Genomic DNA, 27,629 nt, shown 5'->3' with positions numbered 1-27,629 from the left:
TGTTGTAATAATATAAAGTTACCTCCACCAAGGAGGTTATGTTTTCACCCCTGGCCTTTTGTTTGTTGGTTAGTTGGATTATGTAAAAAAAACTACTGGACAGAAGGATGCAGTGTGGGTCCGGAGAGAACCCATTTAGTTTGGGCGCAGATACAAGTCAGGGAGCAGATCCAGGAATTATTTTTCAATCTCTTAAACATTGCGACATAAATGTTTTTCCACGCTTTCCTTGATTTATCAGTAAATAATTCAAATCGTAAAATCTGGATCCAGTGGATTTATGTGTGGTTTCATGAGGGGACTATTGGGCCTCGGCGGAGACATGTACTCAAACGTTTTACTTAAGTATAAGAACAAATAAATAGATACAAATCTACTCAAGTAAAACTGTAAAGATTTACATTACCTTTTCTACTTGAGTAAAAATATGTAAGTACTTGCTTTAAAATATAAAGTATTGAAAGTATTAAAGGTATAAATACTACTAGCCTATTTGCTAATGCAACGGTCTACTACATAATTAACTGTGCCTACTATATATTGTTTAATTCAAGACTCATGTCATAGTATTAAGAACGCTGCAGATGACTTGTGTTGTCATATTAAGAGTCTTGGTGATGGCCTGATCCATTTTAGGTGTTTCACACAATGCTTTGTAAAAATGTAGAGGAATAGAAAGTACAGAAATTTGCTGATATAAGTAATGGAGTAAAAGTAAAAAGTACCCCATCAGAAGTCTACTCAAGAGAAGTAAGGATACATGAAAAATGTGCTCGAGTACAGGAATGAAATAAATGTGCCTTGTTACATCCCATCAGTGGTTATGAAGAAGTCCAGTTTTACAAATGTATCACAACAATGACCCTGAAGATTTAAGGACAAGAGGCTGTTTCTTGTTTGGGAACAGAAAATACTGTAAAAACGAAAAACAACAGCCCACACCTTGTTTCACATGTCAAGGAATTATCATAAACATGACTCATTAATGAGTCTTGTTTTGGCGTCAGCAGCAGTGGATCGAGCCAATACAGTTGAGAAAGTGTAGCAGCAGGAAAAACATCACATGAGTAGAAAACAGACAGAGGGTGTGACTCCGCCTATTGATCAAAGACCATCCTCCTCCTCCTCCTCCTCCCTTTTGTCTTCTCCTCAGTTTGTTAACTTCTCCTGCAGCAGCGTGGACGCAGGACGCGCCGCTCCAGCCTCACACCCCGTGCCAGGCCTCCCTCTCTCTCTCTCTCGCTCTCTCTCCCTCCCTCTCTCTCTCTCTTCATACAGGGACGATTCTTTTTTTCTTCTTCTGGCGCATCCGGGCCTGACCCAAGTCCACTGTGTGGCGAGCAGAGACAGACACCGGACCATAGGCTGTAGGACTGTTTCACTTCTTCTCCTGAGCAGCTGTGGTTCATGGAGTCTTTGTGGAGGGCACCTTTTGGCGTCACAGCAGCGAGGTAAGAAAAGTTTGATTTACCGCTCAGAGCCGCTCATGTGAGGCAGATAACCTGCGGCAGATTGCGAAAGAGGACTATTCAATATACAAGTCAATGCGTCCGTGGCAAACATTTGTATCCAGGTTGCGTTTTTACGCACAGCCTGGTTTCAGTTCTAATCGTGTGGAAATGGCACTTTCGCAGCTTATATGGGAATGACTTCTTCTACTTTTAATCATTAATATCTTTGTCTTCCTTTTATTTGTTTTGACACTGTTAAGGAAAGTACATGTCATGTGTTTTTACTCCTGGTCAGCACGTATACAGTCTTCTACAACCTGTCTGTCTGTCAAAAGAAGCTGACAAGAAACTTTTTGGAAGTTCCGTTTTTTATTTTGAGTCAATCTTGACACCATTTCATGAGAACGTGTTGACATCCTCCTTGGACCTGGACGTCTTCATTTGTAATCAGATTAATGCTTTGAACGTTTTTAAAAGACAGGCTGCAGGGAAATGAAGTTTTTCCCACTCGCTCTTCCCCCCACGTGGTTTGTGCGTTTGGACGGTTTGCTCTCGGAAGTCTCCATCAGCCCAGCGTGCCCCCACAGATCTGGGAGCACACGCGCCTACGCACGCACGCACGCACGCACGCACACAGACACACACACACACACACACATGCGCGCACACACATAGTCGGTTGCAAACACCTTTACGTGCAGTTTCCTCCACAGACATAAAAGCCGCAGATGTCTTCGCTGTGCGCAGATAAGCCATCTCTCTCTTCTGAAAGGTGTCAACAGGATGAGCTGATAACATCTGGCAGGACTGCTGTGTTCTCACCATCACACTGGATTCACTCTTAACGAGGGTTTCTGTCAGAGCGGCGAACTCCAGAGGTGTCACAGATATCATCACTATTTCAGTTCATACGTATTTTGCTCACATGTTAATTAGATCTAAATTTAAAATTGGCACATGCCAATCCTTTTGAATGTGCCTCTCTCAGAGGCCATGATTTTAGTTTCGGGAGAGATAGGGAGAGGAGCCAATATATTAACAATACATAAATTCAGTATGCAGTCTGGTTGCCTGGCCGGTTCTTGCAGATTCTTGTGTGGCAGAGTTATGAGTTCATCACGTGATGAGGTCATCTTTCTTTCTCCTCCTACAAGCTGACACACTGTCAGATAACATGCGCTGCCTTCACGTGCCCGTGGGAAAAGCCAGAATTGGGAGATACGCATGGAGAAGTCGGTTTAATTTATAAAGCACATTTCCTACACAGAGGTAGGTTCAATGTGCAGTTCAAGGGCATTCAAAACATCACAGAAATCAATAGATAGAAGGGGCACAGTCAGGGACAGATGTATTTATTTCCACTTCAGTGTATATACATGGGTCAGCTCGAATGGACTCCTGCCCCCACGCAGCCCTTAACAAATAATCAGTTTTGTGAATGAATGAATACTGTCTGACATATACTAATTTCCCATAAGTTTTTCAAGAGACTAATATGAGACCAGCAGCAGCACAAACATCTATTAACAGGACTTAACACATGTGTCATTTTAATAATAACTTCAGCTGCACAACAAGAGAGATGAAAGTCGTGGAAAAGTTTCACGTTTGTATCTTAGCTCAGAGAAGTTGCATTTCTTTTTTATGTTTTTATTTTACTTTCTAGATATTGCAAATATTTGTATAGTAAATGTAGTGGGTATTGTATGATATTTGTTTAAAGTACCAAAGTACCAAAGAAAATCAATGGAGAAAAAAAAACTCTGTAGATAATTAATCAGCAGCTATTTTGAACAGTTATTCATCATTTCAAAAACCTTTTCAACTATTAACTGGTTCCAGCCACTTTTAGGCTTCAGACTGTTTGTCAGACAAACCAACATCAGAAGACAACACAGTGTGTTCTGGAAAATTCTGAGCGACAAAATAATCAGCACATTAATTCAAAAAGAAAACAATAGTTACTTCTTTGCAGAGTGGTGTGTGTTTAAAAATGAACTGTTTGGTAATAAAATGCAGAGTAGGAAGTGTCGAGCTGAGTCTCAGGACCAGCACAGGATGACCAGTACATGTCTGATCAGGTGATAACTTCTGCTTTGATCAAAGTGAAATTGAACCTTGGTCAAAAGAATTTTATATCAAATTCCAAGTCATTTTCATAGGACCAAAATTGTAGCAACATAAAAATGTACATGAGAACTATTTGAAGTAAGTGTCATTGTCGTATCTTTATAACATAGACACAGTTATGTGTACATATGGCAGAGAAACATACATTTCAGGATTACATATTTTTTGCCTCACTATCTCCATTATTGAATTGTCTATAGGAAGAAGCTTTCTGTTATGTTGCGATTCCACTTAGTTATTGAATTATTAGTTATTTCAAACATAATTGAATATATCTTATAAAATGTATATCCACTGTATTGAATATAACCTTTTTTATTATATGGTGCTGATCGTAAAGAATGTAGCTGACATTAATGACCTATTGTAAATTGAACCCAGGAAAAACCCACGTATTTCTTTAATCCAACCAATGTCTTCCAAGGGACAATGGGTCGTCCCTTTCCTTTAGGTAACATTCTGCCCTAAACCATCACTGACCGTATGTGTCTATGAAGGGAACATAGATGGATGTCACCACCAGTGTGTATGAACTGATAAGGACGTACGTGTGATGCATGCAAAGCCACAAGGTTGCGAAAAGGCCTCAAGCTAGTAGTTCAATAATGAGTGGGGTTTTTTCTGTTATGTATTCTGCCCTCATGTGAAATGACGTGGGTGTATCCCAGCTAATGCAAGAGACAGATCTCTTGAACTAATCTAGCAAAACACAAAAAAATAATTATGCCCATGTGTAATTGTTTTTTTTCTTCTGTTTTTTAGATCTGGAGCCACATCCGTGCACCATCACAACAAAGTTGCAACATGATGAACAGCCAGGCCATACATACCCTCGTCGGCCCAGCGTTTCAAAGCAAGATGCCTTTATTCGACGGGACTACAGCAGCCACAGATCTGTCAAAGCCGCAAAATATGTCTGGCTTCCTGGATAAGCGGACGCTGCAGTACAGCGGGGCTTACTTAACATATGACCCCAGAGGAAAAGACGGAGCAGGATTCACTCCACCTTGGAGCAGCTCAAAGACCTCGCTGCTGGATGGCCGAAGTCCTATGAGTCACCTCTCTGGCATGGAGGGACAAAACCGCATATTTTACAGGCAAGACAGCAGTTCTCCAGAGGAACGCCATTCTCATTCTTCCTCCCTGTGCCACAGCCCAGTTAAACAGGGCTTTACCATATACACTAAAAGTCCAGAGATGGGCAGCCCCACAGCTGTTGTGAGGAAACCAAAAAGCGGAGGTGAGAATTCATCTCCTCCATCCGAAAACTCTGTTTACCTCGCAATCCCGAAGCCAGTTTACAGACATACCCCCTGCTGTAACGAGCTGGGCTGCGTGATAGGGCACCGATACAGCGTGGAGCATGGCTCTCCGAGGATACCAAACCCTGTATACAAGCACGACTGGATGCAAAGTGATGCTCACTACGCTGAAAGACCAGCTGTCCAGAGAAAGACACAAGACGTGCTGCTGCAGCAGAGAGGCTTACAGTTTGATCCCAGTGCTGAACCACTGAAGAGGATCAGTGTGGAGACGTACAGTCCAAGTGCAGGGAGGACATTGCCTGCTGTGATTGACCCCAACTACAGCAGTTACCCCTGCACCCCGACTCGCACTCTGTTTGGTTCTTTAAGCGAGCAGAGCCAACGGTTACAGTCTTCCCCTAGAGGCTACCCCAGCCAATACCCCTCCCATCCTCCATACGAGCATATGACCTCAGAGGTTTATCAGGAACGCTCTCCCATGTCCAAATATGGTCAGATAACACATCACCCAGTGTTTTACTACCCCCACACAAATGAGGAGGTACAAAACAGCACACGGTGTAAAAACATGGGCAGTAAGCAGAGAGATGTCCCTGTTATTCTCAAACACACGAGCTCGAACCCCAGGGAGCATTACATCGTGGCTCAGTCACTTAATGGTGAAATTCCTTTGCCTAGCACTGAAACATTACCAAATCATTCCTTCATGCAGGGCTTCGAATATCCGTGTTATGCAGTCCCTAGATTTAATGTAAACGCAAGCCATATCAGAGTGCCCCAAAAAAGGCCACATGCATCGCCTAGTTTTCACAGTAATGACATAAATCTGTCCCCAACCAGACAACATATGAATCACCCCTTAACCTCTGCAGCCAACCCACATAAGGACAATCCCAACAGCAGCCTGCATGTTGCCCAGTCACAAATCCACTCACCGTACCGTGGCGTGGATCTAACCAGTCCCACCAGGTGTCGGAGCCAACTTGGCCTCTCGCTTCCCATGATAAATGTGAACAGACCTTTCCCCCCGCTCTCCAGCTGGCACATGGACCCACACCTCCTTTCACCTGGTGGCTTGAAAAGACTCATGGACTATTCCTCCTGCGAAGCCCAGGCGACGCAGCATCCTATTTCCACGGCAACATGGCTGCCCCAGTCTCCCAGTCACAGCGCTGATCGCATCCAAGCAGCTGTAACCAATAGTGCCAATGTCAGAACAATTGTTTATTCCCCTGCCAATGCAGCAGGAAATAAGGACAACGCCCACACGTCTACTTCAGGCAGCTCGGTTCTTAAAGGTTGCCTGAAGAGAAGCATTTCTCATCCATCGCCACCTGTCAAAATAAAAGAAGAGGGTAGGGATTTATGTGAGGTGGGACTCATGAAGAAACGACAAAGGATGGAAATGGAGAACGTACAAGCAGGAAATAAGACGTTCTCTCCTCCTATGCCTGTCATTGACAACGTCTTCAGCCTGGCACCGTACCAAGCGTACCTGCATGTCTCTAAAGTGCTATTTCCTGTGAGAAGCGTCCAGTCCTCCGAGCCCAAGCCAGACCTCAGAGCAAAAAAGTCAGATGGAGACGAACAGCGGCCTGTTGTCTGTCCCGTTCCCAAAAAAATCTGTCCAGATACACGTACAGGGAAGCCCGTAGTTGAAACCTTTGAACAGAAAGATATTAAAGTGGAACAAGTCGATCCATCGTACACAGTAGAGTTACCTGTTCGTCAGAAGGACTGCATCAAATTCACAATCAAACAAGAGCCTGAAGAGGCTGATACTTCTTCTGACTGTGGGCACATGTTGGTGATAAAGAAATGTGAACCAGGTGAACCCAAAATTGAAGCATCGGTTGCAGATGAAAACAAGACTTCAGATGAGTCAAAAACCGTTGAGTTGAGTCGACCGACGAGATCGTATTCTGAGGGTGATGCAAGCACGCTGAAGGAGCAGGTGTCCACTCTTCAATCCAAATCCACTACTCCACCTCAGCCACCTGAGAGCAAGCTCAATTTCAAAAACATTCCTCCCCAGTGTTTAAAACTTTCCAGCTACAGAATCATTCTCCCTGATATGAAACATTCCATCCCTGCTCCACCACCTGAGAAACCACCTGCACAGCCAGAAACTGAAATGATTCCAAAACAAGATCCCCAAGTGCCGGTCCGCAAGCGTTTCTTTGAGTTACATCACTCCCTCTGCAAGCTAATATCAAAATCTGTGTCAGCCTCTTCAGAACAGGATCTCAGAACCTGGTTGTCCCAGTTGCCGCTGACGGAGCCTGCAGCCACTTCTACCAAAGTCCAGAAAGTGTCGTGTCTGTTGGGTGCGAGAGCCCGAGAGGTGTGGCTCAACGAGGAGATGAAGTCGGCTCTCCACGAGGTCCTGGAGAGGCTGAAGGAGTACACCACCCAGGAGCTCTGTCCTTTTCCGCACGTCATGCGGACGGGGGCGGTGTTCCTGCCCATGCTGGTGATGAAGGAGCTGCTGTTCCCGATGGTCCAGGTCAGCTTCATCGACCAGGTCATGCACGAGCACAAAGTGGCTCTTCGGCCCACGACGCTGTCCGAAGAGAAGATCCTCATCCAGCTTCACAAACGGGCCTGCTCCTCCCGCCTCAGGAGGCTGATGTCCCTCAAACACTTGCCCGACATCTACGCCGACGTGGTCAACCTCTTGTATTACGCTTGTGTCTGCAAACACCTGGGTAAGTGCATCTCAGAGTTACTGAATTTCTTCCTATTAAACCCCCCAAAAAAAAGGAATGGCAGTTTCGAATGGTCTTTTTGAAAAATATATTTGTCCATTTTCCATATTAATGTCACTCTGGGATGTAAAAATGCCATTTAGTCTCTTGGTACTGTCAAGCCACACACAGGAGACACAACGAGCAACAGTTGTGTTAATTACCCCTCCTGGGATGTCCTGGACACCAACCACCAATGACGCACACTGAAGCAAACAAATGCTGGTAAAGGAGCCAGGAAATAAAAGAGAATAAACATTTACTTAACTGACACAAATAACTTTTTTTTAACTACAATTTGACTACTCCTGCTTTTCAGTGTTGAGACTGCAACTGATTTTGTCAGTAAAGTACCGTTTATTAGTCTGGCAGTCATAAAAATCGAAGTCATGAGTGAAAAGTTCAGTCTGTTGTTCTCAATGTTGCTAATAATGGATCACAAGACACATCGAAATGATTCATATGATGCTGTTTCACGTACAAATCCTTGTTTCCTGACACGTGTTTCTTTAGTGTGATCATTTGTTGCACTGTGTGTGTAACATGACGGCCAAAACTACGGCGCGTCCTGCCTTCCCCTGCACATATTTGGAAATCCCCTTTGGGTGTGATTTAGAGATTTGCCTGGATTTTAGAATAAAACATTTTGACAGCTAGCTGTATCTAGTTTTCCTTCAGCTGCCTTTTAGTCATATTTTCTGCATTACTGGCCATTTCTTGTAAAGAACAGAGCAACATATTCATTCAATACATATATATATATTCAATATAAAATCCATTTATTTTTTACAGAATCAACTTCACCTGACGTCCAAAAGAGAGTCCAGGTATATTAATTTTGTTTATGTTGTCCCTCAATCTCCTGTTCTTTGCTTTTTTTTCCTGATTTTATAAGCACAAACAATTTCTGCTCACTGCCAATGACCAATCACAAGAAGCTGCATGATTACATTGTTATAGATTGGTGGAGGGAAGGGGTGCAGAGTGTGGGTCCAGCTGTTGGGTCATAGCACAAGAGGAAGGAAGTGACATTCTGCAGCACAGAGGATCGGACTGAGCACTGGCACGTTTCTGAGCCCTTTTGTGTTTTCAGAAGATTGTGCTCATGGTTTCACCATCTGCGCTGAGTTTAAAGGACACGACTGGTGGTGTTCTGTTTCGTTACAGTCAAATCAAATGAAACGTCTGAATCTTTAGTTAGTTTTAACTATTTTCAGTTTAATATTTGGTTAGTTTGCATTTAAAGCTGCAGGAGAAAAAAAATACAGTCCATGCTGATCATAATTATCTCAGTATAGTATCCTCAGTTAAATAATGCCTGTTGCAAACTAGACAAATTTCAAATCTCCAAGGCAGGGTTGGTTATTATCATTTGGTTATTTGTCGAGGTCCTTTTCATGTCCTGATAGCCAATAATAAATCAAGTCGTCTGGAAAAAAAAAACTTGTCTGTGGCCCTTGCAGGACTGTAATAAAACCAATCATTCCATTCCAAAAGTATTTACACTGTTGGCCACCATGTTTTCGGTTCTAAACACAAGTACGCAACATGTGGTTGGTGACGCTTCCCGGTCAGCTCACTCTCATTGGCTATTGGGAGGTTTCTGCTCACTCGCCCTACCGCTGGGCCTCCCTGTTTTCGATTTGCAAATATCAAACATGTTTACTATTTAGAATCAGGCCGATTCTGTTGCTGACATTAAGATTGTAAACCCTCACAGTACAGGATCCTTTAGCCAGATAATCTGTTCAGATCAGTAACATCCCACGCTATCGTCGGAAGGGGCAGATCAGACCAGAATTCAGTCGCCTCTGTTATGTTTGTCTTTGGTTGCACAGGCAAAACTGGTGAGAAGGATCAATTCAATCTTTTGGTGCTTTCCTTGACACCAGGGAGAAATGTAGAGCATCGCCAGACTTGTCCTTTATCTTTTAGCCTTTTTACTTTATGTCCTTTGACAGCTTTCATTTTATTTGGCACACGCGAATCGCAACTAACTGCATTGGGTTTAATCACGTTTCTGTTCAGTGCTGACTTTATGCTTGGGAGCTCTCGACCGTGGTACCTGAACATTTCCCCCGACTCAATGCTGTTTTATCCTCGACTGATGGCATCCCTTGTAGAAGCTGAGTCCCCCCCCCCAGCCTCCACATTTCCTCCCACAGACTTCTATTCTCTCTCTCTCTCTCTCGCACTGCAGACTTCTATTCTCTCTCTCTCTCTCTCTCTCTCTCTCTCTCTCTCTCTCTCTCTCTCTCTCTCTCTCTCTCTCTCTCTCTTCAGAAAGGGTGATTCATGGTGTGGGATTCTGCCATCCAGTCACCATATCTACTGATATTAATAGAACAGGTTTCTCCTTGTTCTCGTGTGCAGAATAAGCTCGATTTGTCAACCTGTGCTGAGGTGTTGGATTTTGTAGTTGGTAGCTTGGCTTTTTAGGGATTATCTCCATGTTTTGTTTTTTTATTAATAACATGTGAACATCCTTCTCTGACCTGCTGCCCAAATACGCACTAACCAAATTCTATTCAAGCTTTAACTCTTCCCGTTTTTTTTTAAAAAACATGTGGCACATTTGTGTAATGTTTTGACTTCTCTTTATTCCCTGTGTTGCAGGATTAGATATGGACGATCCTGCTAACGGGGAGAAAGACGACGGTAGTGAGGAGGCCCCAGTGTTTTCAGACATCAGCACTTCACCGGTCTCACCCCCAGAGTCACGCCCCCAGAGAAACCCAAAGGACGTGGAAATGAAACTACATTTGAACACTAACACAGCAAAAAGCAGGGTAAAGAGCAGCTCCAGGCGCAGGTTTCTGGACAACAGCTTTTCAGATGAGGAAGAAGCAGGCGACTCAGTAGAGAATGTAAGAATAGAAGAATGCAAGAAACACTTGAGAGCCAGTCCGTCTGACGCGAGTAAGGACAGAGGAAGTGACGCTGTGGTTGCAGAGCCGGATTCTTCACTAATTCCACTGAGTCCACCGTCTGAGAATTCATGGATGTGTCCTTTAACCTTGGACGAGCTTTCTATGTCTCCCACTGACACGGAAACGGAGCAATACTCTGTTCTGCAGCCTGCTCATAAGTCTTTAGTTCCAGCCAAGGCTCAGGTCAGATCTAAGACTTGCTCAGGCGTGATTCTCAAACTGAGAAGGATGTTTAGCGAAGGTCTCAACAGAAAAAAGGCCCGCTACCAAGCGGTGTCAGACTCTGGGACATTGGATAATCCTTCCCTCTCAAAAAACAAGGGTTTGGAGGGAGACGAGAGGACGCCCCAAGCGACCCACAAGTCGAGGAGAACTGGTGGCTTCGCTCACGCCTTAAGACCCCTCCGCAGCTCTTCCAAAAGAAAACACAGATCCCTCTTGAAGATCAAATACTGTCCCTACTTGTCTGCCTGCCACAGCGCTGAGCACAGGAGGCGATGGGTGCTGCGTTCGGCCGTGCACATGGCTCAGAGGGCCTACTACCCAGACCTGGTGGGAAAGAGAATCCGCCATCTGTATGAAGAAGACGACAAATCCGAAGTGTGGTATAGAGGAGAGGTGCTGCGTGTCCATGAGGCCAACACGAACCCTCTGAAGACTATATTTGAGGTCAGGTATGACAGCGAGCCAGAGTGGAAGTACTACTTAGAACTGCTGATAGACTATAAAAAAGGCTGGTTAAAAATTGACTAGTTCTGTCATACAAATGTCACTGTGCCAGTTTTGTTTTGGTGATTGTGCAGATTGAAATTGGTTTGTTCGCTGATAGGCCTTAAATTATCTTCCTTATTGGCTTCGTGAATAATGAAGTTGGACTGGATTCTTTTTTTTGGTATGTCAGCTTTGTCACTTTTGAGCCACAGGGCACATTCTTCTTTAAAGACGTATGTAGCATCATGTTCCTAAACTCTTATCATTGACCGGTGTCTCTGGTTTATTAACTAATAAGTTTGTCACAGAAATGGCAGCAGCCATAATGAAAAAAACTAAAAACATACATCCCTTATTCAAAAAAAATATATAAAAAAGTAGGCATATGTGAAGTTTTGCATATGACTTAAGTCATAGATACCAACTCCACCTCTTTAAATAAAAAAAAGTGGCGATAGTATCTCCCTTTTGTGCTAGTGCGACAGACACCAGCAAATTCACTGTCAGACAGTGCGAGCCATGTGTTTATGGGTTTACAGTAATAGTGCCAGTGTTGTATGTCGTGATAGCAGAGGGCCTTTGTTGTTTTACCCTGATGATTGTGGTTATGTGCGTTACTGAGGCTGGACGGACTTTCACATATTCTGTACTGATCTGCTCAAGTTGTCTTTGTCGACACGCAGGCTGCTGAGATGTTATGTCGCAGTGTTTTTAATCACTGTGAACCTGAAGTCTTCACTTCATTGTATTTTATTTTGAATTTTTGTATCATTTTATAAGACTTGTGCAGACTGAATTGTTATATTTCTTTCACTGTTGTGATAAATAAACAGTGATTCCATGTTTTCTCTCTGAAACGGCTTCTCACAAATACACATTTCTGATAGTTTCATATACATAAGTTCTTTAAACCATGTTGCACAGGATTTCTAAAATGTTCTCAATCAAATATACAGCGAACAGATGTTACCACTGACCGTACGATCTTATCTCAAACCGTTAATGTGGTGTGATTACTAAGTCTTACACAGCTAAAAACATTGAACTTGTCACGCAACAGATAACGACTGTCAGTTTTCTCGTCCGCCACATCAGTGTGGCTGTCATGCTGTAAATGACAAAGCACTTTAAAGAAGAGCCGTTCCTTCTGTAAACATTACCGTTTAAGGAAACCGTGTCTTTGTCCCCATCCAGTGGCAAAGTTTTGAGTTGCAAAAAAACCTTTTTAAAACCATCAAAAGTGCTGCTGCGTTTGCAGGGAATGGGAGAGCTTGTACATGTGACACAGATTAAAAACTCAAATATTCATTGTGGAGAAAGATTTTTTTTCCTTCATTTAATTAAAATGGCTGCTGCCACAACAAAAAGCATCGCGTCCATCATCAAACAACCACCTGTGGCAGAACAATGTTTGCAACATTTTGCACTTTAATATTTTCTCCAAAACAGACAACTAATTTCTCCCACATTTTTACACTAATAGGAAATAAAACACCTTTGATAGCATAAAGAAAAGATATGTAGAAAAGTATTAAAAGTTTTTGGATGTCTCAGATTAATGTAAGTAGCTGCTTCTTCTGTTACTTCAATCATTATGACATGTTTATTATATACTAGCAGACACAATGAAAACAGAGCGAGCCCTGGAGAGCGTATTAGTCTAATGATGGTAGCGATAGCTGCTGTGTTACCTGCAAGACAGATTAGTGAAAAGAGCCCATCTTCTGGATATCATCCATTCAGCTCGTGTCATTGGTTTGTGACTTGAGACAAAATAAATTCAAAAAAGTGACATCAAACAAACAACCACTTGATTGTTTATGGTACAATCTGCAAAGTAAAAGTGGTGCAAAACAAGCAAACATTTTAGCCTAAAAATCTGAATGATTCCATAAGTTACCAATTGAATTTTTACGCTATTCTGGAAGACAGCTCTATCTAGTTCTGTAGAACACTAAGTCGCAAAATACATAGCGCAGAAATGCATCATGGATGTTTGAGTTCTTAATATGATTGAGACCAAACCTACTCTAATGACTCACACAGTACTCCCAAAAACGAGATTTCTCATGACATTTATTCAAATAAACAATACAGTTTATAATTTGCTAGGATAAAATAATGAGTTTTAACACATAAGAAGCATTTGGGAGAGAATTCCCCAAAGATCGGAAACTGGGGTAAAGGATGTGTTTGAATGATGGCTGACACTTTGGTGTCATCTCCTGACTTGTATCAGTGCCTGTGTATACATGTCCCCTCCAGTCAATCTTGTGAAGACTGCCATATTCCAGAGACATGGACGAGCATCCACAAGAAGAGAGCTTGACAACCAGAGCAACCACCACACAGAACAATGCAAAATCTGGAGGGGCACTGACATTTCAATGTTGAATCCTCAATCTATGTGCGAAAAAAAAAAAATAGTCTTTAATGCAAAAGCATATCAGCGTTATAAAACAGTCCTACAACCTTTGAAAGTTTGCCCTATATTCCTCATCTGCCAAAGAATCACGCAAGTCCATCTGTGTAGCTCTGTTTAAAGCAATGTTCAGTCTCACTGCAAGGCTAGAGATCGCTTCAAAGAGGCGCGGCCATCGTCAGCCCCGTCCCGTCCAAGTCTTCCCTGCAAGAGTAATGCAAATGCCTGACCCTGTTTGACAGTGATCCAGCCCAATTAGCCGCACTACAAAGCTGTGCTGTCAGTACATTCGTATTACCTTCCTTCAATCCCCAAGGTGCAAGCTATGCTTTAAGAGGGCTACTCCAAGCCATGTTGGGAAGAGAGAAAACGAAAGAAGCAAAGAAAAAAAGAAAAGAAAAAAAAGAGTGAATGTCACTCAGTTTGGCTCTTGCAAATAATTAGTAATCTTCTTAAATGTTAAACACCTCTAACAACAACTAAGAGGGTACAGCAAACGGTTAGAATAGAGGGGCACGGAACCGGTGCGTACATCCTTTCCTTTGTACTGTAAAACGGAATCCTTTATCTGATCACTTGGCAACTAAGAGAAATCCTTTCCATCAGTCCCCATTGAGATCCACTGATAAGGTGTTACTTGTGCACCGCTCTGAAGAGACTGAGGATGATAGGGCGAATGCCTTATTGCCAAAGACCAAACTGTGGAGGGATCACACAGACTCAACCTACGTGGCAAGTACACCTTCATCAATATTGGTAAAGAATAAATATTTCAAAATTTCAAAATTATGCAAACACGTGCCACTCTTGCTCTTTAACTTCCATGCATATGGACTATTTACAAATTGAAAAATACAGACTTGCTATTTTGTTCTTTTGATGATTTTTTTTTTCTCCTCACCCCCCTGAAATGTCTTTGCCCCTTTGCAATCAGCCTCTTAACATTCAGCCACCCAGACAAGGATCTCACCACATATAGCAGACATGGCCAGGACAATTAAAGCTGTGTTGAAAACATTTTCACACTAATGGGAAAACAAAAGTCAAAATCAAAACAGAAAAGATTCACAAGCAAAAAACTGAGGAAAATAAGATAGTTCAGGGCAGGTGTTACAATACAAGCCAAAAAGATGTATTTGTTTAAGATGGATTTTCTGCTTTCCCAAGACTCCACTCTGTTGCTAACAATACTGTAGTACACTTTCTTTTTATTACTCTACCTTTTATTTAAATATAATTTACTTTTAAGATTTTGTTAAACAAATCCAGGAAAAATGATGCAAAAGTGGTTGTTTTGCCAAAGGAAGGCGGCAGAAGGCCAGTGCTGCCCTGTTAAATTGCATCAGCGCTCTAGTTTGTCAAGATACTCAAGAGTCCGTTGCATTGGGATGTGTCCTCAATCCTCAATGTACTCCCACAGGTCCTTCTCATAGCCTTCATGCACGTGCTGTAGCAGCACTCTTCGCCTGCTCTCACAGTATCTACAGACACAAGAGACACTCATTTTAGTCCAAGAATGCACAAACAGTGGACGACATGGATTACCATTCCTCCTTTACTGACCTGTACTTATCTTGTACTTTCTGCTTGATATCCTGCAAGGAATCCTGGGATATGTCCCGCTCTAGGTAGCCAGACAGCACCTCAGTGGCATTTTCCAGGTCTGCCTGGTTGTTCTGTTCAAACAAAAAAAGTGACAAACAATATTGGTTTATGTCCCAACACAGACTCCAGAAATGTCAGTAATCCATGATGTCCTGCATAAGGCCCAGCTTAGACTACAGGAACCGTGGGCCCATTTCTTCCCTTTTGCCCCCCCCCCCCCAACAATCATCTGACTGTGTTGGTCTTCGTCAGTGGAGTAGATCTGCTGCCAGAGCAGAACCATGAATGGAAATGTGACCAGAACATCCTGGTATAATCCGTCTAAAAATGATGACTGTACAAAGAAATGTTGACTGGATCAAATGAGTCAAGAGTGTGTGTGAATAAGACTAGAAGAAAGGTAATGTTGGCAAGATAACCTAATAATATGTAGGATGATATCTTCTGTTATGTGTTGCAATAGTGTTGTGCTTTGTAGCAAAATTCTACATTTTGTGTGATGAAAAGTGGTTTTACAATTGTTATATTAAAATGTAATCGGAGCTAGACCAAAATTGAAAAAATTATATCTCAAAAGACTGAAGCAAGAGTGTCGTCATATATATATATATAATAGTTTTCATTACTGTGCCCAACTATAAGTAGAGAAAGCTCTGGAAGCAATTAGTGATTCACTCGACAACCACTCAACTTCAAACCTTGTGTGGTGATGTCACTGATTACATCATCAAACGTTGTATGCTTCCTCCAGCCCATTAAAGTACATGAGTAAGCTTCTGCTTTCCTTGTTAAGTTTTGAGTCAGATTCTTTGGTATAAAATCAGGGCTTAGTTCAGATTTAAAATAAATCTTATCAATTTAAAAATATTATATTGCTCATACCTCAAAAATAATGGACTGGTTGTTCTTCTTGAGGTAGAAGGCAAAGACGTAAGTGAACATGAGTGTGGAGCGGCACTGGCAAAGCACATCCACAGCCTTCTTCAGAAACTGCACCTCAATCCAGGACATGTTGTGCTGCTGCATCTCCTCCATCTTCTGCTTGACCTGAGCATAAAGCTTGTGCTCGAAGCGCAGGCTCTGCATGTGGTTCATGTAGCGGTTGCAGTAGAATAGGTACCTCTGCAAGGCTGCCCTGGATCGCTGCTCACACACAAACAGTATGGAACGAAATTTTAACTTTTACTCCAGTCTAGCTCACAGGTACTGGATAACCAGCAATATATAATTAAACATCTAGATTTTAAAATGCAAACATTTCAGGCAATACATAATTTATCAGTGTGGGATAGTTAACCATGTTTGTTGAAGATGTAAAAGACATTTATGCTTTCAGCCACAACACACAAAGCACTGAAGCAGTAAGTGACCAATATTGATTATGGGACATATTAGGCAGCAAGTAAATAGTCATTTCTTATAGTTAGTGTGTTGGAAGCATTAACATGGGCAAGTAAGGAGCTGAACAACTTGTGACAAGGGCCAAATTGTGATCACGAGATGAGAGTTAGAGCATCTCCAAACTGTCAGGTGTAGAGTGAGGTTTCTGGTACGCAGCAGTCAGTACCTCCCAAAAGTGACTACAAAGAAAGGACAACTGCTGAATTGGTGACAAGGTCATGGGAGCCTTTGGTTCATTGCTGTGCATGGGGAGGGAAGGCTGGCCTGTGTGGTCAAATCCCACATAAATGCTTCTGTAGCAGAAATGCTGGTTATGATAGAAAGCAGTCAGAACACACACAGCATCACAGCTCACTGTGTAGCCGCAAATCAGTCCACAACCGAAATTGTGCACAATGGGCACATTGCGCTCAGAGCTGGACCATTGAGCAATGGAGGACAGTGGCCTGGTCTGATGAGTCATATTTTCTTTTACATCATGTGGATCGTCGGGGTGCATCATTTACCTGAGGAAGAGATGGCAACAGGATGCCCCATGGGAAAAAAAAAAACTAAAAAGATCAAGCCGACGGAGACGGCGTGATGCTCTGAGCAATGTTCACCTGGGAAACCTTGGGTAGTGGCATTCATGTGGATGTTACCCTGACACGTACCACCCACCTTGACATTGTTTCAAACTAATTAAACCCCTTCATGGCAAGGAAATCCATCTTAAACAAGGATAACCTGCACTGCCACTCTGCAAAGACTATTCAGGAATGGTTGGCTTGGATATTGGATAGGTTTCCAAATTCACGAGATTCAAATCTGATACTATGATACACCTTCAAAGATTTTGTGCATTCAATTCTTTGACAGTTCAGAGGTACTTTGGCGAGACCTACATATTTAGCAGGTGGATTTAATGTTGTGGCTCATCAATGTCTTTTCAGGCCAACACAGCAGCATTCACTGTAATAATGTTTTGTACAAAAGGAGCTGATGAATTTAAAAACAGATTGTTTTGGAATTTATCAAATTGTATAAATTTCTTCTGGATTTCTTGTATGAATGTGCACGTGTGAGCCAGTGCAGAAGGATGGAAACAATACTTGCAGCGTGCTGCTGCATCTGTGTTTATAAATGGAAGTTACATGTTTTTAATAAGACTGAATGCTGCACACTGATATTAAGTGATTATGTAGCAAATATACATCAAAGATAAACAGTATGCTAATGTTTTCAATATTATTTTCAGGATCATTAATTACCTCTTGTGCATCCCTGGCTGCCTTGGCATCATCTTCATTGTAGCGATTGCAGTTGTACCTGAAACAATACGACCATTAAAAATGTTTTGCAGGATAACACACACTGCTACTGTTGAGAGCTTTCCATAAACAGTGGCTGCTGGCCAAGCGGCTGACTATTCATTTAAGTCCAGCCAGACCATATTTCCTTGAATGCTTAAATAGGCCTGCAGTCTCCTGGCATGTTTTACACAACCACAGTGGGCTGATTAAGCAAACAGCAAATTGTGATGGAGAAGAAAAAATGATTACCATATCCTTGGTTTACATTTATGTATTATGTGTTAAGATATAAAATTGCATGACCATCTGCATTTATACCTGTGAAGGATATACATATCCTACGATCATCTATTTTCCACATACTTAAAAAAAGTTAAAGCTCTTAATTTAAGTGACAATGCCACCATCAAGACTTTCTTGAAGTATAATCCAACATGGGAAGAGTAATTTACTCATTTGCTCTCTAAGCTCTCAGTTCTTACCAGGCTGAGCCGTGGGGTTCCCATGGACCAAGGCACACCCAGCAGAACTCAGCTTTGCAGTTCTGGTTCCGACAAACCATATGATTGCAGCCACCATCTTTCTCAATGGTCACATGGCATTTTGGACACTCCTGTCAGGAGAGGGGATCATGATTTTTGTAAATCGCTGCATGAGAGCAAGTTTTTTTTTCTTTTTCACAAAAAACTGGAAAAATAAAACATATACAACACTAAAAGCAAAGAGGAATTTAAGAGAAATGCTTAAAAATTACTTAAAAGACAGTAGATGTTTATTTTTAAAGACGCTAAGTCTGACGTTTTGTCCAAAACATTAATGAAGGCCTAGTAGCTTGGAACATTATTCAATCAAACAAGTCTTTTGACTGTAATACATGATTTAAAACCTTTAAAAACACCGTAGTGCTCATTTCAGTATTGCCACAATTGAAATTTCTCTGATTCCATTGCATGGATTCTCTACAATCATGAACCAGTAACTGAGGAAACCTAACAGACCTTGTTGATTCCATACCTTAGTATTTGCTGCAATCCAGTTTGAAGTTTCACTGTCATCATCACATTTCTTAATCCATTTTCTCAGCCACTACAAAATAAATAAAATGAAAAGAGGAAATAATCATGTTAACAGCAAATGTTGATTTTAACTCAAGATGAAGAGATAGTTTAGATATTTCTGATGATAAGAAGGTGCTAAGATCTCTGCTGACTTACCTTACACTTAACAGGATCGTGCCAGTTCTCTCCACAGTTGAAACTGCAACAACAGATCAGAAAAATAAGTCAAATTCAAAAATCACTGTTAAATGGTCAACAGTCAAGTACCGTTAGTCATTTCACAATAGTTTAATACACAATGTTTTAAAACAAGCTCTCGTACCAGAACTGACGACCACACTTGCACCTCACTGGTTTGGCATCTGGGTACTGGACTTTGACAACGTGATGGCAGTCTGGCGCAGGGCACCACTTTAACAGTCGATTGCACTTGAAAGAAGTAATGAGAGACAGTATATAAACTCTGTTTCATGGATGCTATGTTTTTACAAGTTGTGCATACAGATAGTCTGATGACTCAAAATAATTTTTTAAAAATTGAGTTTTCATATCCATTTCAAGGAGGAAAAACAAATCAAAGCTTACCTCTACAAAACTATTTGTAATTAAATGCTGGTACTTCAACTTCACTTTTGAATCTGTTATGAGGCGCCTATAAGAAAAGTAAAATCAATTACAATTAGTCTTCATTACAGAAAATGGATAACTGATCAAAACCTTTTATGCACATTGCACCTTCTTAACAGCAATGCAACAGACAAAAAAAAGGGTTAGGGTTAGTTTTGTTAGGGCTTCGTTTTTCCTTGAGTTAATATTGCACCAACAACACATTTTATATTATTACTAAACTAAGAGATTGGATGCAGGCTACTTATTCTGGAACAACATGCACATTATATGTTGACATGGGGAACATGTGTGTCAGTGCATGTTGCACCCTTAACTGATGAGTGAAAACACTTTTAGGTCTCTTGCTAGCTTGTGAGATCAGAATGTAGGCTAAGACAATTACTGTCAGCTTAAAAGCTGGTACATGAGATTAGTGTCCATGCTTCCAATATGGAGGTATGTTTCTTTGGACAACAGGCTGAACATAAGTACTGTGAAGCAGTTAAGCAGTGGCCTGATCGAAGACAGAGAAATGTCAGGTTCAAATTAATCCAATTTACAGTTTATATTCCTGTAAAACAGCACGACGGATTAAAGGACAATCGTATTAATGTTCCCGTGCTGATTATTGCTGACCAAAATGAAAAAAAGACATAGGAACAAATACAAGCACAAAACAGATACTCACATGACTGTGTTGTCATCAACCAAAATGTCACAACTATGAGCGGGGCAAGAAATGGTCTGAGAAGAAAACAAAGGAGGCAAATCATTAGTCAGACAGCTTTTACTTAAATGACTGAATACATCTCAGTAAATCTCAGTGGGTACCTGTCCCATTCCTTCTTCTATGATTTTGGTGGTCAGGTAATCTCCCCAGCACTGCATGCAGAACTTGTGTCCACACTCCAGGCCGGTGAAATACTGTAAGAGAGAAGGAGAGAAGCATCTAGTGAGATTCCAGATAAGACAAACAAGGCGACACATGATTATAAGCATATGAACTTTGGTGACCAGGATAGTCAGAGTGATGCTATTGAAAGAAAAAATATCTTGAGTTAACAAAACAGCTTTGTTTTCACAAACTGTTTTTACAACAAAAAGGGATAATTCTATGTGCTACAAACTCCAATGTAAAACTATTTTAGTAAAATATAAAGGGTGGGATAATTATTTTCTGCTTTCTCTCTGACAATTTAATATTTAATACACTAAACCTGCTCCTTCATGAATGAATCATTTGTTGAGATAATACACTGTATTATATGAGTGAAACCATACACTCATACATTTGTTTTCACCTTGACCTTTAAGCTTCTTCTGCTGATAAAGGATTTAATAATATTGTTTCCCAGGGAGGAGTGTGTCATTGGAGGGAACCATGTGCTTCAAAACATGATGCACATGAATATAGATATATGTTAATGAAAACTGTGACTTCCAGCAGAATGCCTCTTCAACAGTTATACTTCCTCCTACTTTTCATACATTACAGTATTGTATGTACCCATGGATAATGGACACCCTGCACTTTTGGCGACGTCCACATAAAATCTTGTATTACTTTTTAAACCAATTTTGAGTGTACATGGAAGATGTAGCAGTGAGTGGCACAGAGTGGAGAAGAGCTGGCTCAATAAAGTTTATAATTTCTACCAATCATTTGCTATGATTGGTAGAAACACAATCCTTTGCTATTTCCTGCTGAAATCATATAGCATTGCTACTAAACAGCTGTTCAAGTAATTCTAAGTGAGATGGAAATAGAAGCATTAAACTTTCCAACAGTTATGTAACACTTATAAACACAGTTTTTCCCGAATTGTTTTTGTATTAACAATCTTTACTTACAATTGGAACAACTTACTGTTCAAGCATTTTTATCATCTGGCATGCCTTGACATTTTTCAATTGTAACCCTGACTGAAAAAGCAGGTCAAAAAAAGGCCCAAAAAATACTTTGATACTTTACTTTTAGCATGAAAACTAAAATCAATCACAGTGCTGTTTATAAATCTAACCCACAGTATTGAATACTGAGTTAAATCAATTACCTTTAAGTTACATGATATCTGTATATCACAGGTGTCAGAAGACAATAATCCTGGTTCTTCATAATAGATAATGGGTTAAATAACACATAACTAACCAAATAAGATTAAAGGTCTGTGACAATGCGTCAGTTAGGGGACTCTTTAAATTAAACAAATTAAAAGCAAATCTCTTTGTGCTATTGTGCCAAAAAAACAAACAAATAAATGATCTAATAATTCAACATAATCTCATAAAACGACAACTTGCAACTGAGCACACGTTCAGCTCCTGCAGCGTAATACAAGTGTCATTACAGGACTCACAGAGTTGGGGAAGTTCAGATAGCATATCTGACATGGCATGTCCTGTGCCGATGATCTAGTGTTGATTGGAGGACGGATCCGAGGCTTCTTACTGGGGTTAATGACATGACACTCAGAGAAAAGCTTGTCCAGGTTACCATCAAAATACCTGTATAAATGAAAAAAACAAACCAGAATTTAAAAAAAGCATTAAGACAGTAGAACAATGGGAACAAATAAAAAATTTTAATGCAGAGATTGATACCTTTCCATAAGCTTTTCTTTATCCCAGTTGAAGTGACTGAGAAGGATGCGTGTTATTGTTGCAGGATTCTGAAGGAGAGACAAATGATTGATCAGAAATAAACCCAAATTTACATTCAACTACTGCCAAAGAGGAACCTATGATGATGATGATGATCTCTCTCTCTCTCTCTCTCAAATTCAGATATCGATTAAGACTAATGTTAGACCAGATTGGTCCAACATTACAATAAATGAAGTCAATGAAATCCCCTATAATAGTTGTAGATTTAATAGTTCTCAAATTACGATTCACCCATGTATGATGTTTGGCTTTAACAAACATCTAAAACATCATTCATTAGAGTAAAATACATTGCTATACCATCACAAACGACAGCCTCTTAAGTGACATAACGTTCAATCTACTCGCCTGATACCATCTGAAGACATTTTCTAAATGAATCCACAAAAAGTATTCCCTGCAGGGTAGAGTTTCAGATATCTTTTTTCTGTTCACAGTACAGCGAGAAACTGAGGCCTTAGTACGTGTGTCTATTGGAAATATACATAAAAATAACTTTTTGGGAGTGTACTATTAGCCTAATAGAAAGTCAAGCAATTCTGAACTCTAAGTGCAACAAAAAACTAAAGTGAACCATGTCAATGGACACATTTAATGTAAAAGGTTCCATCGGATCCATTTCTGCCCAAGTTCTGGTTTAAAATTAACTAGTCCTGAGTAAATTTCCATTTGAATTATCATTTTGTATTTGTAGCATGGTTTCTACAATGTTAATATGATGGTTCACCATTACAGAAGCACACCATACGGTACAGCCCTGAAATATTGGTGATGCTGCAAATAAAGATAATGTCACAAACACAATTGCATTACACTGTACGTAGCGTATTTTCAGTGCATACGTGGCTTAACATATTATGTGAACACTAATGAAGGCAGTGAATACTGAATATTGCTGAATTAATGAAGTTACTACCTGAAGCCGGAGTCAGCTGAAAGTCACTAATGGAAATTTTCAGCTAGCAAGTGGCACATTTTAAAGTGAAGTTGGTGGATTTGTGCTGGATTTGCATATTCTCTATGCACACCACTAGTTATTGACCACACCATTAACTGTACAAACCTACTCTCTCCTGATAGTTTAAATTAAAAGAAAAACCCAACATAAAGTATCTTAGTAAAGTGCTTGGCCAACAAGAGCCACAAAAAGAGCATTGGTGTACCTTAGCATATATTCTATAGGTCCATATAATATTGCCGAGATACAATAGATATGTGCTCCTATCACCAGTTTCGTAGTTCAGGAGCAACACAAATACTCAATTATATGTTTAACTCTTGACCTGCATGTGTGACTAATGATGAGTGGAGCTGGTGGTTTTCGCTGTGGCATCCATTCAAGCTGAAAAATTATCATCAGGAGAAAAACAAGTTGTGTTTCTGTAAAAATGTTATATTGTTCTGAGTCAGTGCTGTCATATGCTCTTCTACACGTTCTAGCTTCTGTGTGTTGTCACAGAAAATAGTATGTCTGCAAGCTTAACTTGTTGATATGATATATATTTGAAAAGTGCCATCTCAGACAGTGACATGAAGTGAAACGCGAAGATGTGTCACTCTGTTGGAATAGCTGGAACCCACAAAACAGTCTGGTGGTTGTGTCTTCTTTGACAAGCAGAGACAATTGTGTGCAGAGAGCAGACAGACTGACAACAGACAAGTTTAATTCAGGCCCGTTATCGAGTTGATTAGTTACAACTGATAAAACAAACCAGCAGCACGTTTCTAATTTTAACCAATGCAGCAACAGCAATGATCAGTGCCAGCTAGAAAATGTGAGACTGCAGCTGAATGTTTTCTGTTGTTTGCCAATGATTATTAGCGTTGAAGCTCAGTAAACCTGTAAATAATCAAAACTAATCTTCAAATAAATTCAAATGACCAAATACTTTCTCACTATGCACCTGTCAATAGGAAATATACTAATTCAAAGCACTTCATAGAGCCTTCAGTTTTTCTTAAATAAAAACATCTAGAGTTTAAATAAGATATTAAAAAAACAATAATGACATTAGTGTCTATGTCTCCATAACGTATGACAGTGTGACAGCATACTGAAATGACTGTTTATTAGGAACGCCAAGCTAAAACTGATCCAATATGACAGCACTGAAATAAATGTTATAATGTACATTTTGTGTTGGTAATGAATTGGTGAGGTGCCGATTTAATTCCATAGTCATTTTTAGGGGCTGTAGTTTGTGGTGATGTTTATCTGTACTGAGTTATCTTTCCCGACAGCGGCAAAACCTCTTCACATGCACAGTCACAAGAGACCAGAAAATAACATTCAAGTGAGGTTAACTATCTTGTCACATATTCCACACTCACAACTTTAATTTAGAACACAGACATCTGTTTTTAGTTATTAGTTAGTGTTGCAAAAACCTGAAAATAAAAAGGAGTTACACATAAACACTATTTATAGCAGAATCACGATGTATGTTCTTTCTGCTATAGAAATAACTCCCATGTGGCTGCAGTGTCTCCACAGAACTTACAATTTATATAATCTACTTCTATGGGCTTCTCCCTAGTGAATGGGGACACTCACATATATGTAATACACGCTGAAGGCAACGTGATTTCTTGCAATGGTAAAAAGTGACAGATTTATCAAGAGCACTTTCCATTTTATTCTGTTCCCAAGTGAAGCTAAAGGAAAGGAAATGGAGGCATCAAGTAAACGCAAACCTGAAGGACTCCATTGAGTCCCCCCTTCCTCAAATCTGATCTTTAATGGTCAACAGATTTCAATGTGTTCGTAAGATCCACCTATCCGGCAGTTTTACTAGAAGAGTCGCCATGGAATAGTTTGTTAACATAAACGCAAGTCACCTAGCATGGAACTTGCTAACCAACTCGATGACCAAGCCTTTCGTCCAACACTAGAATAACGTCCACGGACATTCGATTCTGTACATTTCTTAAGGTTGAGTTTAAATCTGCTCGACTAACACACCTCAGTTGTCATCCGGCACGACTTGGCAGTGACCTAATTGGAGACGTAATGCATTTAAAGCCAGGTGCTACTTAAACCGTTACAGCTGGCTAGTTAGCAAGCTAGCTAACTTGCGAGCCATCATTAGCTTAGCAACCGTTACTGCCAACTTCTCAATAGGGATGAGACTACTTCCTGGAACACTATGCGTTTAGAAATGGTTGCTTTAATGTGCAAATTTAAAGTGGTCCACGTCTTGGTTTCAATGAATACGCACACAAACGGGGGGATATATTAGGAAAAAATATATATTTTTGTCCTTTGTAAATCGGGTCACTGAAGCTGCCAACTTCCAGCAAGTAAACTACTCCTGCCATGCTAACGGCTAAGCTAACGTCCACGGCCTGTTTACGCTTCAGCCAAGCCCGGACCCCGGTCTTTCCTACCACTGACACAACAAAATACCCACCTGGATGACCTCGTTGACCTCCTTGATACACTCCACCATATGCTGGAGGATCTGCTCGGCGGTCAAAACCTCAAAGCGGTAGTCCTCCTCCTCCTCCTCGCCGGGACCGTGGCTGCCTCCGCCGGTCTCGCCGCATTCGTCTCGATCCCCACCGGCCACCACGGGATCGACCAACTCCACCTCTCCGAGCTCCAGGGTGTCGTCCTCGGGCTCCTCTTCGGCGCTGTCCTCGCTACATTCCTCCTCCTCGTCGTCGTATTCATAGTTATAACCCTCGTCTGAGTCCATTCCTGGGGTGGTTATCAAACCCGCGACACGCACACCAGAGGCTCTACGGTGTGTGGGATGTCGACCGAGGAACAATACGAGAAACCCCAAAATTATCCGAGCCTGTTTTCAGCTGCAGCGAAAATAACACAGTAAGGGCAAGCTCAAATCGTGGCAGCGGTAGCTCGAGAGGCACTTCCGGTGTCAACACCAACTGCCACTGATTTGTGAAGGCAGCTGCCTTGGGCCCCGCACTGTTTAAAGGCAGCTGTCTTTCTTGCCACACTGTGTGAAGGCAGCTGCTTTGGATGCCACACTGTTTTAAGGCAGATGAGATATATAATGGTTTATGAAAGTTTATTAGATAGTTAGTTAGCTCTCGGGGGGTTGGACTCAAAATAAACCAAGAAAAGCTCCACCTCTATCAGACCCATATGCATGATCTTTTGGTGTCTATGGATAGGTTAGAACTCAAAGACTGTATTCCCAGTTACAGTGTGACTGATACTGTGCCTGTGTAAACTGTGATAAACCAAAGGAAAACTGCAGATTTTTATCCTTGCCTTAAATTCTACATAAGATGGTGAATAACTCCATGATAGCGACGATGCACAGAGATGCCACTGCTCATGTAGACATTTATTGGTCTACAATTGAACCAAAGTAGATGGAAATACCCAAACGTTTTTGGTAACGGTAGGACCAGGCACACTCTCCATTTACATTTATTCTCTCTAGGCTGAATAAATGTATTCAGTGTTTTTGTGTTTCCAGACAACAAAAAGAGACTCACACAATGTTACTTTCCAATTGCATATAAACCATCTACAGTTTTATTTACTATCAGGAGTTGACTTTGGCCCAAATATTTTCCTTATGACAGGTTCTCATAGGCATTCTCCAAGGACTCTTAGTTAAATACACTAACATCCATAAGAACATTTAAAATAGACTTATTGTTACTCCTTCAACTTCAAAATATTCTTTATGAGTTATTAACTTATATGGTGCAAAAGCATCAGTGCATATACTAGACAAATGACAAATAAAGCTGTACACAACAAACAGCTACTGACCTACTACTTTTTAACCAAGTTTTATTCTCGTGTCTTCAGTATTTATATGAATTCAGTTAAATGACAATGACTCCATTGACAGCAATATTGATACAGGCTGGCATATCCTGTTCAAATAAAGTGAAATGTACTGATATTGAAGCAAACTGTTATTTATACTTTCCTGGCTAACCAGTAATTTCAAGTACGTCATCATCAAGGTTACCAAGTACAACTTGAAAAATCCAAAAAATGTTGCTTTTGATGACAGATAGACATTCATAATGTGGAAATAAACGCCTTCTGTTTTTTTTATGTTTGAGTAATTTGTGCAAATGCAGATCATAATAACTAAATTAAATCATTAAATTATAGCATTGTGTATTGCAATGATATATTGTGTCAGTGATGGTAAATGTTAATAATGGAATCTTAAAAAGGGCTACAGAGCTGCAATAACACAAACAGCAGGTTTTACATTTGTCAAAGATAGCAAAGGTACTGTAGTAAAGACTGGGTTAAAGTGATTTTAATATTAAAAACATTTGAAGTTCCAAGGCACAAACATTAAATGGCTAATGATACATTAATAACTGCTTCTCACCATCATCA

At 40.7% G+C, this 27,629-nt stretch overlaps 2 protein-coding genes across 3 annotated transcripts; one reads left to right on the top strand and one right to left on the bottom strand.

Annotated features, from left to right (window-relative positions):
• The first annotated feature begins 1,164 nt into the window (after positions 1–1,164).
• Positions 1,165–11,560, top strand: c6h15orf39 (chromosome 6 C15orf39 homolog). Its single transcript, XM_034589244.1, has 3 exons — positions 1,165–1,451; positions 4,344–7,554; positions 10,210–11,560. The coding sequence occupies exons 2-3, from the start codon at positions 4,386–4,388 to the stop codon at positions 11,274–11,276; spliced, it is 4,236 nt and encodes a 1,411-aa protein (XP_034445135.1). The 5' UTR covers positions 1,165–1,451; positions 4,344–4,385; the 3' UTR covers positions 11,277–11,560.
• Positions 11,561–13,293: 1,733 nt separating this feature from the next.
• On the bottom strand, positions 13,294–26,174 carry arih1 (ariadne ubiquitin-conjugating enzyme E2 binding protein homolog 1 (Drosophila)). Of its 2 annotated transcripts, none has more exons than XM_034589245.1 (14): positions 25,696–26,174; positions 22,223–22,290; positions 21,979–22,126; positions 20,453–20,545; positions 20,310–20,365; positions 19,598–19,664; positions 19,335–19,441; positions 19,169–19,211; positions 18,969–19,040; positions 18,437–18,567; positions 17,913–17,970; positions 16,144–16,407; positions 15,220–15,332; positions 13,294–15,137 (listed from the first exon to the last, which is right to left on the bottom strand). In XM_034589245.1, exons 1-14 carry the CDS (start codon positions 25,981–25,983, stop codon positions 15,053–15,055), a joined length of 1,593 nt encoding a protein of 530 aa, XP_034445136.1. In that variant the 5' UTR covers positions 25,984–26,174; the 3' UTR covers positions 13,294–15,052. The 2 variants fall into 2 exon arrangements, with proteins under 2 accessions (XP_034445136.1, XP_034445138.1); XM_034589247.1 differs by having other exon boundaries at positions 16,144–16,404; positions 25,696–26,173.
• Positions 26,175–27,629: the final 1,455 nt, after the last annotated feature.

Source organism: Hippoglossus hippoglossus, chromosome 6 (genome assembly GCF_009819705.1).
Source record: "Hippoglossus hippoglossus isolate fHipHip1 chromosome 6, fHipHip1.pri, whole genome shotgun sequence".
In the NCBI taxonomy this organism is placed as follows: Eukaryota; Metazoa; Chordata; class Actinopteri; order Pleuronectiformes; family Pleuronectidae; genus Hippoglossus; species Hippoglossus hippoglossus.
The sequence above is the reverse complement of the archived record's forward strand: the minus strand, read 5'-3'. Positions and strand labels throughout refer to the sequence as shown.

Excerpts from the sequence above, each read along its gene's own strand:
- c6h15orf39 (XM_034589244.1), top strand. The coding sequence starts at position 4,386 with ATGATGAACAGCCAGGCCATACATACCCTCGTCGGCCCAGCGTTTCAA. Across the intron at positions 7,555-10,209 it reads TTGTGTCTGCAAACACCTGG|GATTAGATATGGACGATCCT; the intron begins GTAAGTGCATCT and ends CCTGTGTTGCAG.
- arih1 (XM_034589245.1), bottom strand. The coding sequence starts at position 25,983 with ATGGACTCAGACGAGGGTTATAACTATGAATACGACGACGAGGAGGAG. Across the intron at positions 18,568-18,968 it reads GGATTGCAGCAAATACTAAG|GAGTGTCCAAAATGCCATGT; the intron begins GTATGGAATCAA and ends CTCTCCTGACAG. Across the intron at positions 16,408-17,912 it reads CAGCCAGGGATGCACAAGAG|CAGCGATCCAGGGCAGCCTT; the intron begins GTAATTAATGAT and ends TTTGTGTGTGAG.